Source organism: Oncorhynchus masou, chromosome 24 (assembly GCF_036934945.1).
Source record: "Oncorhynchus masou masou isolate Uvic2021 chromosome 24, UVic_Omas_1.1, whole genome shotgun sequence".
Classification (NCBI taxonomy): Eukaryota; Metazoa; Chordata; class Actinopteri; order Salmoniformes; family Salmonidae; genus Oncorhynchus; species Oncorhynchus masou.
This window is the reverse complement of record NC_088235.1, coordinates 72,485,248-72,499,454: the sequence shown is the minus strand read 5'-3', so window position 1 is coordinate 72,499,454 and position 14,207 is coordinate 72,485,248. Positions and strand designations below refer to the sequence as shown.

The window sequence follows — 14,207 nt, the reverse complement described above, 5'->3', positions numbered from 1 at the left end:
AGTGCGCAAAGCTGTCATCAAGGCAAAGGGTGGCTACTTTGAAGAATCTCAAATATGTTTTGATTTGTTTAACACCTTTTTGGTTACTACATGATTCCATATGTTATTTCATAGTTTTGATGTCTTCACTATTATTCTACAATGTAGAAAATAGTAAAATAAACAAACTCTGGAATGAGTAGGTGTGTCCAAGCATTTGACTGGTACTGTATATTCTTTATGAAAAATCACGTTTTTGACTGCACTGCCCCTTTAACATTTTGTGGTTTGTGATGAAGCGACTAATGCAATTTATTTTACCCACAACTTGCTGAGAAAAGAAAAATCCTAGCCTTTTGGCGACAGTAAGACACACAAACTAATAGTGTGATCGTAGAGCACTTGTGAATTTATTTTAAGAAGCAAAGTGGAAAGCAGCCCTACAATGGTAGTGGAGCACTGGACAGTGATGGAGCCTCATTAACCAGTAGATGCTGATGTTGATGACCTGACACTCATCTTCTCTCCCCCCTCCCACTCTCCCGCCCTCGCTTTCCGACTGAAGTCTTAAACACAGCTACTAAGTGTTGAACTAACGGGGACTAGCTTCTGTCACACTCCTTTTTCCTCTCCTCCTTTTCCACTACTTCTCTCCACCGGATCATTCCCAGGTCCTCTTCACCAGCAGCCTCCCTAAGGGCCTATTCAATCAAATACGGTCATGCCACTCAATTCCCCTTTTCCCTGTCATCTACACACTCACTCACTCTCACGCTCTCTTTCGCCCTAGCCTTTTGGGGCCCTAAGGCATTTTGTTGGATGTAGAGAAATGTTGTCATTTTAAAGTTTGCTGCAATTCTAGACATTTACCATGGTCGGTGAGAAGATTAGACATTTTTCTAACTCATTTCATGCAATTCTACACATTTTGCCATGGGGCTGAGAGAAGAATGTGCAGCTTTTTTAATATATCTGAGTGTCTTAACAAAATCAAGGGGGGGAGGCCCTCTGTAATTCGCATGATTACCTCAAGTTTAGATAGCTGGATAGACTATATCAGGCTAGACCAATCTAAAAAATGTTAAGTGACATGGGCTAATTCAATGACTCTCAGTGACTGACATAACTCGAGGAAAAACTGTTGCAATTGCACCTTGTGTATTCTACTATTACTCACTGTCCCCCCAAAATCCACGGGATCCGTGTGTCTGTTGGATGAAGTTATGGATTGTATTTCCCACAGTCCAAACGTTGTCACTAAAACCACTAATAAAACGTCCGAGCAACGTTTCTGAGGTTGCGGTTTTCGGACCGGAACCCTGCACCACCATTTTCACATTCCTCGTTTTCTCTCTGTCCGCATCTCTCTTGCTACCTCTCTTAGGACTGAAGAGAGGCAGAGAAAAGTCTCATCTTCCCTTTCTCAACCCATCCAATTTCTACCACCTCTTCCTTTCTCTTTTCCCTTAGTTTCTCTCCTTTCTCCCCCTCAACCCATCCGCCCTCCCGCTCTTTTCCTCTCCCTTTTCTTTCGCTTCCTACTTTTCTCCATTTCTCAACCCATCCACAGTTACTATCGCAAAGGTCTCTTGTTCTTTTCACTCCTTCCCTCTCTCTTTTCCACTCCTACGCTCCAATTCAACCCATCCATGTCTTAAGGTGGGTTGTCCCCCCTGACGCTCATGGGGTGATTCTCTCCCCCTCATTTTTATCGGTTGGAATTTATGGACCTCTTTGGGCTTTTAATTACTCTTCTCACGGCGTGACTGGATTGTAAATCTCTCTGCCTCCCTGTATCTCTTGCTCTCTCCCTCCTTCCCTCTCTCATCCCCCCTCTCTCCTTACTCCTTCCCTCTTTCCCTCTGTTTCCATCTCTCTCTCTGCAGTAAAAAGAAAAGAAAAATGGAAAATACAGAGGGTCGCCTCAAAGGTCACAGACACCATCCCTCCTTGTTCTGTTACCCTCCTCTTTTTTCTCTCTCTCTCTCTTGCCCCCTTCATGTTTACTGTGGTTTTTAATCAAAACAGGAGTGAAAAACAATGCTGGACAGAAAGGAAAATAGAAAGGGAGGAGAGGAAAAGGGGGATATTTAAGCGTGCATCATGTCGTAGGCCTGACGGCATTATGAAAGGTGAAGAGTTTTGCAAGCAGGGTCAAGAATCCCAGCCATCCATCAAAATGTTGGAATAATGTCGGCTTGTTATTGTCGGGAGGCCGAAATAGCGTTGCGTTGTGGTTTGGGAAGCATCCATCCCATTTGTCTCGGCCAAATAACGACCCGTGTGAACCTGTTTGCTGAATGGTTGATGGTGATAAATGAGTTGGACGGAGGAATCTGTGTGCTATCAAGTTTAACTCTGGAGTGGGTGGTTTTTTCATGGTGTTGCAGCAGGACCAAATTCCCTTTTTTTGAAAATGTTCTCTCTTCCCTACTCTCATACACACACACACACACACACACACACACACACACACACACACACACACACACACACACACACACAACATCAATGCACAGGTTTGTGTGTATCAAGTAATCAGTTAAGGCGATTGCAGATACAAGTCTTTTACTAGTGTATGTGTGAGAGAGTAGATGCTTGGCGTGTGCTTTTTAGTTGACAAATGCCTCTCAACATTTGAAGTTGAATGAAATGCTGCGCATGAGAAGTAACCACCTCTCTGCGGTGGGTTCGATTTTAAAGGGGTTATCAGAAGTGGAAACGATAACAAAGCGTTCACCCTCCCCTGGTACAGTGAAATGCTGAGAGAAATGTTACCACTTTAAAAATTCACAGACGGAGATATGGATGCAAGGACTTACCATCATGATATCAAAGTTATAGTTTTAACCGTGTTTTCATGTGTGGGCAGAACTGGAAAAAGTGTGTGAGAGCAAGGAGGCCTACAAACCTGACTCAGTTACACCAGCTCTGTCAGGAGGAATGGGACAACATTCACCCAATTTATTGTGGGAAGCTTGTGGAAGGCTACTCAAAACGTTTGACCCAAGTTAAACAGTTTAAAGACAATGCTACCGAATACTAATTGAGTGTATGTAAACTTCTGACCCACTGGGATTGTGATGAAAGAAATAACAGCTGAAATAAAGCATTCTCTCTAATATTATTCTGACATTTCACATTCTTAAAATAAGGTGGTGATCCTAACTGACCTAAGACAGGGATTTCTTACTCTGTTTAAATGTCAGGAATTGTGAAAAACTGAGTAAATGTACTTGGCAAAGGTGTATGTAAACGTCCGACTTCAACTGTGTGGTGTTTTGTTGACGTTTTCTTCGTTTTCGAACGGCGTAAAACAAGCGTATATTTTGGTTCTCATGAAGTGCGACAGTTAAACTAAGCTCATGAAGCATTTATGAAGTTATATTCTTCAAGTATCACTGGATACATAGTAGCATTAATTTAGTCCAAAAAGGAATGTAGCAACTGCTGACAGTCCCTTTACAGGTGTTGCAGCAGGACCAAGTTTCCTTTTGAAGGTGTTCTCTGCCCTCTTTCACACACACACACACACACACACACACACACACACACACACACACACACCCAGCATACATGTGCAGGGCTGTTTGATCAGAAAGCAGAAGATTTCAATGTCATTTTGATAGGCACCTGCCTTTGAGGGAAATCTAATCCTATCACGTGAGATGGGCATTCAGTATCTTCAACGGGACACACAGCATCATCATCAAAAGTCAAAAGATGTGATTAGTTTCCATGACACGTACACACACACACACCCACTTAAGGATTTCAGTCAGGACCTCGACTCTCCCCTGCCTTAGCCGTTGACCGAGGGGGTGGAAAAATAAGAAAGGAAATAGAGATGAGAGAACACACAGGCCTGTGGTCTGCCCGGCCATCCCTTTACCCACGCCAGAGGATTACAGTAAATAGCAGCCTGTCTAACCTGACACCAGTGTAGATCTAGAAGAAAAAGGAACACACACCTATTAAGACGAGGTGCTGGCTAGCGGAGTAGAAAACTTGAAAATAAAAGAGAGCCGCACACTCTAAGAGCTTTCTGTCGAATCAAAAGAATTTGCAAAAAACAATCAGATTTCGACAGAAATATGGCTGAGACGCAAAGAAAGTTCAAGGAGAGGGGCTACAAGAATGATCAGATTAATATTGCCATTGAGAAAATTTGCATTCTTGTGTTCTAACTACCCGCTATTCAAAGTGCTCTGAAGAAATTAAGGGAATTGTTCACAAAAATTGGCACATCCTAAAATCCGATGACCGCCTCGGTAATGTGTTTTCGGACCTTCCCTTGGTCGTATTCTCGCGGGGCAGAAATCTCGGAGACCAATTGGTAAACTCAAATTTACCACCCCAAGATATTCCTGAACAACATCTATTTGCGCCTCTACTGGATGGAAATTACAAATGTAATGGCTATGCTCAATGCAATGGCACTTATAAATGTAGATCCTTCAAACACCCACAAACAGGGAAATCGATCCCAATCAAAGGTGTTATTACGTGCTCCACTAAGGCAGTTATTTATCTTATAACTTGTCCTTGTGGTAAAAGTTATGTAGGTAAAACAGCGCGAATTTAAAGTACATATCTCAGAGCATCGTAGCACCATTAGGTGTAAAAACTTTACTTATCCAGTTGCGTCCCACTACTTGGAGGCAGGCCACTCGATATCGTCCCTACGTTATTTCGGCATCGAACATGTCACCCTCCCTTGGAGAGGGGGTGACCATTTATTGTTAAAACGAGAGGCTGCCTGAATCTTTAATTTAAAGACCCTTGCGCCCTTCGGTCTCAACGTAGACTTGATCTGAAGCCATTCTTGTGGTTATTGTGACTTTGCCATTGTAATTGTTTGTAAGCTTGTGTAGTCAAATTAATCTATGATCGTATGCTATCCATTTGTATGCTGTTCTTTGTATGACATTTTAATATTTGATTATTAACCAATGATATTAGGCCACTCTTGGCCATGATTACAGACACCTGTGTCTTTTGACACTATATAAACGAGTCATCCCGCAGTGTCTGTGATAATACCCTGGTGAAGACAGCTTGGCTGTCGAAACATTGGTAATTAAGTTTTTGCATCTGAGCTCCTAGAGTGTGCGGCTCTTTTATTTACCAGTGTAGATCTATCAGCTCTACAGCGGGACTCGGACACAGCCCTGGGGTACCCCAGAATGGATTGATTTGGACAAAAAAAAGCACATGCAGTGGGCGAAATAAATGCCTTTTGAATACTGCTGCACGAGGGATTATTGCATTGTATGCAATTACTTTTCGCCCCCGGCGATAGATAGAAACTAGCTAGCATTATAAAACTGGAAAGCAAAGCTCAGACTTGAGTTTGAGAGCAGAGATGAATGTTCCTCTGTGTATTGGAGGCAGCCCCGTGCCTCTTCAGAAAGTTGGGAGATATGGTAATTATAATAAGTGCACTCGTGTATAATGGAACAGGCCAGGGTATTCCACTGACTGGACAGGTCAAATAGTCATCACAGTAAGGTGAAAGAAGAAATGCGTGTCTGTGTGCGTGCGCCGCCTACGGATGTGTGTGTCAAGAATTCAGTCAGGGGTTTCCTTTTAGACCTTTTCTAGTGTAAGACTAGATAAATGGTTTGCCGGTGTAATCTTTCCCCTCCAACACTGAAACACAGTATTAGAAATAACCACCTGTCTCTCTCCCTCAGAGCGGATCAGGCTGCGCTACGGGGAGCTGTGCGGGGAGCTGCTGTGTGTGGAGCTGGACAAAGAGCGCCACGGTCTGGGCCTGAGCCTGGCGGGGAACCGCGACCGCTCCTGCCTCAGTATCTTTGTGGTGGGCATCAGCCCCGGGGGCCCCGCTGCCAAAAATGGAAACATCCGTGTTGGGGACGAGTTGCTGGAGGTGAGGGGGCCACACACACACACACCTGTGCGAACTCGCACATGCATATCCTCTCACACACGTGTGCGAAAAGACAGTCACACGCACACATGAGCCAATCACAGGGGTTGATTAGGTGGACATGGTAGTATAAGAGGCCATGTTGGATAGTCTGCCCTTGTCCTTTCCCCTCTCTTCCTTCCCGCTTCCTTCTCTCTTTTTCTCTCTCTCTCTCACCCGTCCCCTGCCCATGCATTCTTTAATTTGTGATCGTCACAGCCCTTTCTCTCTCTCTCTCTCGCTCCCTCCCTCCCTGTAATGGTCTTATCCTGTTAAGTCCTTGAGGGAGAAAATGAAACGGCTCAATCACTGTCACTGTTGACGCCGAGGCCAGTGCTCCTCTCATGCCACAGAATCCATCACAACACATCATAATGGCGTGTGCGAATAGGGGCTGTGTGTGTGTGTCTGCCTCAGAGAAACACAAAAAAGGGTGTGCCTCCTATACTTCCTTATACTCTGTTTCTCCACTTTTTAGTTTCTTTTCTCGCTCTTCCGTCTCTTCCTTTCTGTCTTTCTGGGAAGATTCCCGGAAAAGCATTTGCTCTTGCTGCCTCAATGAATGAAAATAACTTCTCCTTTTTGAGTGTGGGCCTACTACTAATGAATCTAAGCGGGGATTAGTCATGCAAAATAGATGCGATTAATTCTTCTGGTTGATTTAGTTCTTCTGGTTTGATTAGAGTCGTTGCTGGGATTGAGCTCTGGGACTGGCAGAGTAAGTGTCTCATGAATGCAGTGAATTATAAATGTGTCAGTCTGGAGCTGAAGTGTCTTGCCGGTTTTTCAAAACGCTTGTCTGAGATGATCTTCCACAAACATTGACACTAACGTGGAAGAGCCTGAATTGGAACTGACGTGTTGTCAGCTGACCCGAGTCTGTTATGACCTCTTCCTTTCTTTTTTTTCTCATTCCATCATATCACGTTCTCCTTCCTCCATCAACCCTCTGGGTTTTGTCTTTCTTTCTCCCCATTCCTCCCGTCCTCTCTGTTGTGCTAGCGCTGCTCATTACAACAATGTCACTGCCACCATGAAAAATGTATGTGGACTGCCACAAGCAGCGACAGCGGAGGGAGGGAGACCCGACCCACTGCAACACGCGCACACACACTGAGATGCACACACACATGCAGCGCCTTGGGAAAGTATCCAGACCCCTTGACTTTTTCCACATTGTGACGTTAAGACTTTTTCTAAAATGGATTAAATAAAAACATATTGTCAGCAATCTACACACAATACCCCATAATGACAAAGTGAAAACAGGTTTTTAGAATGTATTCAGTGTAAAGATTACATACAGAAAAACCTTATTTACATGAGTGTTCAGACCCTTTGGCGATGAGACTCAGGTGCATCCTGTTTCCATTGATCATCCTTGAGATGTTTCTACTTGATTGGAGTCCACCTGTGGTAAATTCAAATGATTGAACATGCTTTGGAAAGGAACACACCTGTTTATATAGGTGCATGTCAGAGCAAAAGCCAAGCCATGAGGTCGAAGGAATTGTCCGTAGAACAGATCTGGAGAAGGGTACCAAAACATTTCTGCAGCATTGAAGGTCCCCAAGATCACAGTGACCTCCATTATTCTTAAATTGAAGAAGTTTGGAACTACCGAGACTCTTCCTAGAGCTGGTCGCCCAGCCAAACTGAGCAATCGGGGGAGAAGGGCCTTGGTCAGGGAGGTGATGGTCATTGACAGAGCTCGGGAGTTCCTTTGTGGAGATGGGAGAACATTCCAAAAGGACAACTATCTCTACAGCTCTCCACCTATCCGGCCTTTATGGTAGAGTGCCCAGATGGAAGCCACTCCTCAGTAAAAGGCACATGACAGCCCACTTGGAGTTTGATAAAAGGCACCTAAAGGACTCTGACCATGAGAAACAAGATTTTCTGATCTGATGAAAGCAAGATTGAACTCTTTGGCCTGAATGCCAAGCGGCACGTCTGAAGGAGACCTGGCACCATCCCTACGGTGAAGCATGGTGGTGGCAGGATTATGCCATGGGGGTGTTTTTCAGCTGCAGGGACTGGGAGACAAGTCAGGATTGAGGCAAAGATGAACGGAGTAAAGTACAGAGATCCTTGATGAAAACCTGCTCCAGAGCGCTGAAGACCACAGACTGGGGTGGAGGTTCACCTTCCAACAGGACAACGACCCTAAGCACACAGCCAAGACGACAAAGGAGTGGCTTCGGGACAAGTCTCTGAATATCCTTGAGTGGCCCAGCCAGAGCTCGGACTTGATCCGGATCGAACATCTCTGGAGAGACCTGAAAATAGATGTGCAGTGACACTCTGCATCCAATCTGACAGAGGTTGAGAGGATCTGCAGAGAGGAATGGGAGAAACTCCCCAAATGCAGGTGTGCCAAGCTCGTAGCGTCATCAAGAAAGTACTGAGTAAAGGGTCTGAATACTTATGTAAATGTGAGATTTCAGTTTTTTTTATTTGAATAAATTAGCAACAATTTTTAACCAGTTTTTGCTTTGTCATTATGGGGTATTGTGTTTAGATTGATGAAGAAAAACAATGATTTAATCAATTTTAGAATAAGGCTGGTACGTAACAAAATGTGGAAAAAGTTGAGGGGTCTGAATACCTTCCAAAGGCGTTGTACTGTAATCACAGAGAAACACACACACACACACACACATAGTCATAAATGCAGACACACACATGCACGTACACTGTTAGTCACAGGCTGATCCACATGCTCACACGCAAACATACACACTCCCTCCCTCACTGATGAACACTGACACCCCACACTAAAACCCTCACAAACCGTGTCTCTGAGCCCATCTAAGCCCCATTTGTGCTGTTCCACCAGAGCAAGGTGTTGGGGCTGGGTGCTGGCCCATTCGTATCTGCAGAGTGCTGAATTGCCTATTGATTTAACATTTGGAAGTAGCGGATACGACTGAATGTGCTCATTTGAGTAGCAGACCGGTGTGGATTGTAGGGGGCAAGCAGGCGAGCTCAATGACCTTTCAGTAAAACCTGTCTCAATTAGAGGTGAGGGGGGAGCTGTGTAAGTGGGTGTGGGTGTGTGCCCACATCAGTAATCATGTGCTTGCAGGCTGCTGCCACTAAACACTGTTGTCACACTTGGGCGGATGCATCATGCCTTCATTGTTGCCATCTAGAAGGTCACTGTGTGTGGTGTGTGTTTGCTGCACACGTGTGTATTTGCTTACAGGCTTTATTTGTATATGCCTGTATGTGTTCATGCATGTTTGAGTCCTATGTTGCTATCTCTTTGTCAGAGAGAGAAATACATTAAATCCATCCCTTCTTCCTGTTTATGATAAAGACCTGGGTTGTGTTCATTATGCATCAAGGGAAGAAAACGGACTGAAACAGTGAGGGGGCCAACCTGAACTTATCCAATAAGAAATCTGTTTTTTTTCCTCTGTTGGAAACTGTTTTGTTATGTAGTGCCATAACGAATATGACAAAGATTGTAGTTCAACTCTCTCTTTCTCTTCCTACCCATCAGATCAACAACCAGGTCCTGTATGGCCGCAGCCACCTGAATGCCTCAGCCATCATTAAGAGCGCCTCGTCCAAGGTCAAGATTATCCTCATCAGGTAAGGCTCGTCAGCCGACCCTGGGACCAAGGGCGTTAAACGCCTATTCAAAAGGAGGGGGCCACCTAAAACCAATAGTTATTTTGTTCATTCAATCAGACAAAACACACTTAAACTACGCTGAGCACAGTTGACACAAATATATTTTTTATAGTAGGGTAAGAATATAATGAAATATAACCAAATAAAATGAAATTGCTGTCATATAAAGAAAGGTTCCATTTTGAAACAGCCCAAGGCAAGCCCTTGCTTTTTAAATCCACGTTTCATGTCTTTCCTACCCTCACTCCACTTTGTTAGGGAGCAGGTGTTAGGGTCATACATTGTGAGAGTATCTTCATCATGATACCCATACAAAATAACAGCAATCCTATTTTGTAAAATCAGGGGGACGTTCTTAGAACCGTTGTAACATTTGAAGGCTATTTTCTCCCTCAGCCAACGTTGACAGAATGCATATGTCACGACCTCCGATGGGCTTTACGTGATCGAGCAAAAACAATGGCCAACACTTGATCTCAGGCTACATTAACCTATTGCACACTAAATGTTTCTGATCAGTGATGGATTTGCAAACAAATAGATGAGCTGTACCACTTCCTCTTATTTGCCCTGCCAGAGAAATAACCAAATATACAGACAGAGATTCAGTGAAACAAAATCGCATTGATTGATTAAGACTAGTCACAGGCATTTGATCGGGAGTAGACCTTGGCTAATACGTGACTGCGAGTCAAGAGGAAAATAATCCACTTGGTAAGCTACATAACATGCTGGCAACACTTTTGCCACTATACAGTCTCCATATACAGGGCCTTCGGGGAAAGTATTCAGACCCCTTTGACTTTTCCCACATTTTTTGTTAAGTTACAGCCTTATTCTAAAATGGAGTCAATCACATTTTCCCTCAGCAATCTGCACACAATACCCCATAATGACAAAGGGAAAAACAGGTGTATTGAAAGTAAAAAACAGAACTACCTTATTTAGACCCTTTGCTATGAGACTCAAAATTGAGCTCAGGTGCATCCTGTTTCCATTAAGTGTCCTTGAGATGTTTCTACAACTTGATTGGAGTCCACCTGTGGTAAATTCAATTGATTGGACATGTCAGAGAGACAGGCACACGCCTGTCTATATAAGGTCCCTCAGTTGACGGTGCATGTCAGAGCAAAACCCAAGCCACGAAGTCGAAGGAATTGTCTATAGAGTTCCAAGGCAAGATTGTGTCGACGCACAGATCTGGGGTAGGGTAACAAAGCATTTCTGCAGCACTGAAGGTCCCCAAGAACACAGTGGCCTCCATTCTTAAATGGAAGAAGTTTGGAACCACCAAGAGCTGGCCACCTGGCCAAACTGAGCAATCGGGGGATACGGGCCTTGGTCAGGGAGGTGACCAAGAACTCCCGATGGTCACTCTGACTGGCTTCGGGACAAGTCTCTGCATGTCCTTGAGTGGCCCGGACTTGAACCCGATCGAACATCCTCTGAATGTTCGACCTGAAAATAGCGGTTTTAGTTTTAATTACATTTGCAAAAATGTCAGTTTTTGCTTTGTCATTATGGGGTATTGTGTGTCAATTGAGGAAAACCCAAATGTGGAAAAAGTCAAGGGGTCTGAATACTGTTCAAATGCACTGTAGTTATTGTACGACATTGCCCATGTAGTTTTTGGCTTGCCGTAACAGGTTAAGCCTCGCCACTCCATTCAACTGAAGCAGCCATAGTTCCGCATTTCTTCACCGTTTAACTCCCACAAGCATTCCAGCACAGGCTTCTTCTTGCGACAGGGATGAAGGAGTTCCTTTTGACCACCTTAACGAGATGTGTAATTCTATTGACGATAACGTTTACTGCAGCGGCAAGGGTTACAAGGGGGATCGAAATGCGATCGTTTTGAGGCCGTTAGCTGAGGTAAAAAAATTGCATCCCAATTGTTTCTGATTACAAATCTGAGGTACCTGTATGTTGAGTTATCATTTTAATTAACTGAAGGAGGGAGAGAGAGCCAACCTTTTACTCCACACCCGCTGTTTATGCTGCCTTTGAGTGAGCGAGCAAAGTGATGCTATTTTGGTACGATCCGTTCTCAGTGTACAAGCTGTTGATTTCGGGGACGAACAGTACTCGAGGACAGTTGTACCTCCTTCCTCCTCCACAGTCGTGCCAAATACCCCTCCACTCTATAGAAATAAGATATTGTACCCTTCAGGGGGATGTTCTTAGAACCATTGTAACATTTGAAGGCTATTTTCTCCCTCAGCCAACGTTGACAGAATGCATATGTTACACTCTGACAAGACCATTAGGCTGGTGGCACCATCGCTCCCCGTCGTCTATGGCCACTATTACCCAAGGCAAATAAACCCCACGCACGACGACGACCTCTGTGTAATTTTTGGGATTTGAGTCTTATCGGATCATGTGGGAGGGAGAGGATGAGGGAGGCAGAGAGAATGAGGAAAGGAGAGAGGGAGAAGTGGAGTCTCATTAACTGGGCTTCAATATCCATCCACTCAAACACCAGCTATGAAGCCACCCACTGACCTTCCACATCCTAAATCACACCCTATTTTCTATATAGTGCACTACTTTTGACCAGGGTCCACAGGGCTCAATATAGGGAATAGGGTGCCATTTGAGACGCAGACACTGACTGCACTCGCTTGGTTCCGTCTTATTACTCATTATTTCTTGCTCTACCTCTCCCTCTCTCCTTCTCTGCCACTCTACCTCTCCCTCTCTCCTTCTCTGCCACTCTACCTCTCCCTCTCTCCTTCTCTGCCACTCTACCGCTCCCTCTCTCCTTCTCTGCCACGCTACCGCTCCCTCTCTCCTTCTCTGCCACGCTACCTCTCCCTCTCTCCTTCTCTGCCACGCTACCGCTCCCTCTCTCCTTCTCTGCCACGCTACCGCTCCCTCTCTCCTTCTCTGCCACGCTACCTCTCCCTCTCTCCTTCTCTGCCACGCTACCTCTCCCTCTCTCCTTCTCTGCCACGCTACCGCTCCCTCTCTCCTTCTCTGCCACGCTACCGCTCCCTCTCTCCTTCTCTGCCACGCTACCTCTCCCTCTCTCCTTCTCTGCCACGCTACCGCTCCCTCTCTCCTTCTCTGCCACGCTACCTCTCCCTCTCTCCTTCTCTGCCACTTTACCGCTCCCTCTCTCCTTCTCTGCCACTCTACCGCTCCCTCTCTCCTTCTCTGCCACTCTACCGCTCCCTCTCTCCTTCTCTGCCACTCTACCGCTCCCTCTCTCCTTCTCTGCCACGCTACCTCTCCCTCTCTCCTTCTCTGCCACTCTACCTCTCCCTCTCTCCTTCTCTGCCACTCTACCGCTCCCTCTCTCCTTCTCTGCCACTCTACCGCTCCCTCTCTCCCTCTCTGCCACGCTACCTCTCTCCCGCTCTACCTCACACTCTGCCGCTCTACCTCACACTCTGCCGCTCTACCTCACACCCTGCCGCTCGCTCTACCTCACTCTACTTCTCCCGCTCGCTCTACCCCTCACTCCCGCTATTTCTTTTTGCTCTCTCACTTTACCTCAGTCTTTCTTCCTCCCTCTCACTATAGCCGTCCCCCGCTCTCAAACCTTCTGTCTCTTGTCTTAATCGCTCTTGCAAACTCTCTCTCCATCCCTCTGTTTACCTGTTCCATATCCCCCTCTCACTGCTGCCTGTCTAGTAGCCTAATCATCTCTCTGGGGAGCGAGGAGCACACAGAGCACGACGGCGACGCAGCACCTAATTTCCTCCCCATGCCACGCGCCGCTTCTTGCCATCCTTAAGTTCCTTTAATTGAACACAGTGGGCCGGAGCCCAATCACCTGTGTTCTCCATGCATATTAAAACATACCGAAGGGAGATCTAGGATGGCTTCTAGGGCCCATATCCATAAAGCATCTCAGAGTAGGAGTGCTGGTCCCTCTGTCTGTCATCTAATTCAATATTCTTTAAAAGGCTAAAGTGATCCGCACTCTGCGACGCGTTGTGAATACGGGCCAAGGGAAGTGCATAAGCAGGCCATTATGACGGCTGTCAAAATGTGAACGACAGACATGGCATCAGCGAGCAGCACATCCATTATTTCTGAGCTGCTGACGGGGAAAAGGCTGCGGAAAAGATAACAACATGCTGATTTATGCATTGGTGACGTGAGGTTCTCTGTTGAAGTGTCTGTCCGCTAGGCAGCCTCGTTGGCTGACAACTAAAACGTCATGTATAGCAAGCACGGAATCAGTGTTTAACGTGTCCTTTCTGTGTTCCACGGAATTGACACGTCCATGATGACACTTCATGGAACACGGCAGTGCTGTCATTCTGAGCTTGTGGTTATCGGTACAGCTTTCAACCGTGTCTGTTAAGTTATGCGTCTCGTGCCAATGGCAGAGTCAAATAAAGGCTTTTACTCTTAAGAAAAGTTTGTCTCAAATGACACCCTATTCCATATGTGTTGACACTCCAGAGTTCCAATGCGGCTATTGTTTGCTAGCGGAGGACTATTTGTGTAACCGTTATTTAACCAGGCAAGTCAGTTAAGAACAAATTCTTAATTACAATGATGGCCAAACCCGGACAACGCTGGACCAATTGTGCGCCGCCCTATGGGACTCAGCCTGGAATCGAACCAGGGTCTGTAATGACGCCGTTAGCACTGAGGTGCAGTGCCTTAGACCGCTGCGCCACTCGGGAGCCCTACT

The 14,207-nt window shown here is 45.6% G+C and overlaps 1 protein-coding gene across 7 annotated transcripts in view; it reads left to right on the top strand.

Annotated features, from left to right (window-relative positions):
• patj (PATJ crumbs cell polarity complex component) overlaps positions 1-14,207 on the top strand; it is a 190,238-nt gene that overhangs the window by 138,936 nt on the left and 37,095 nt on the right. For all 7 annotated transcript variants that reach the window (XM_064934768.1, XM_064934770.1, XM_064934767.1 and 4 more), the window contains 2 exons: positions 5,676-5,872; positions 9,420-9,511. In XM_064934768.1, the coding sequence (XP_064790840.1) occupies positions 5,676-5,872; positions 9,420-9,511 (289 nt within the window). The remainder of the gene's footprint in view (positions 1-5,675; positions 5,873-9,419; positions 9,512-14,207) is intronic.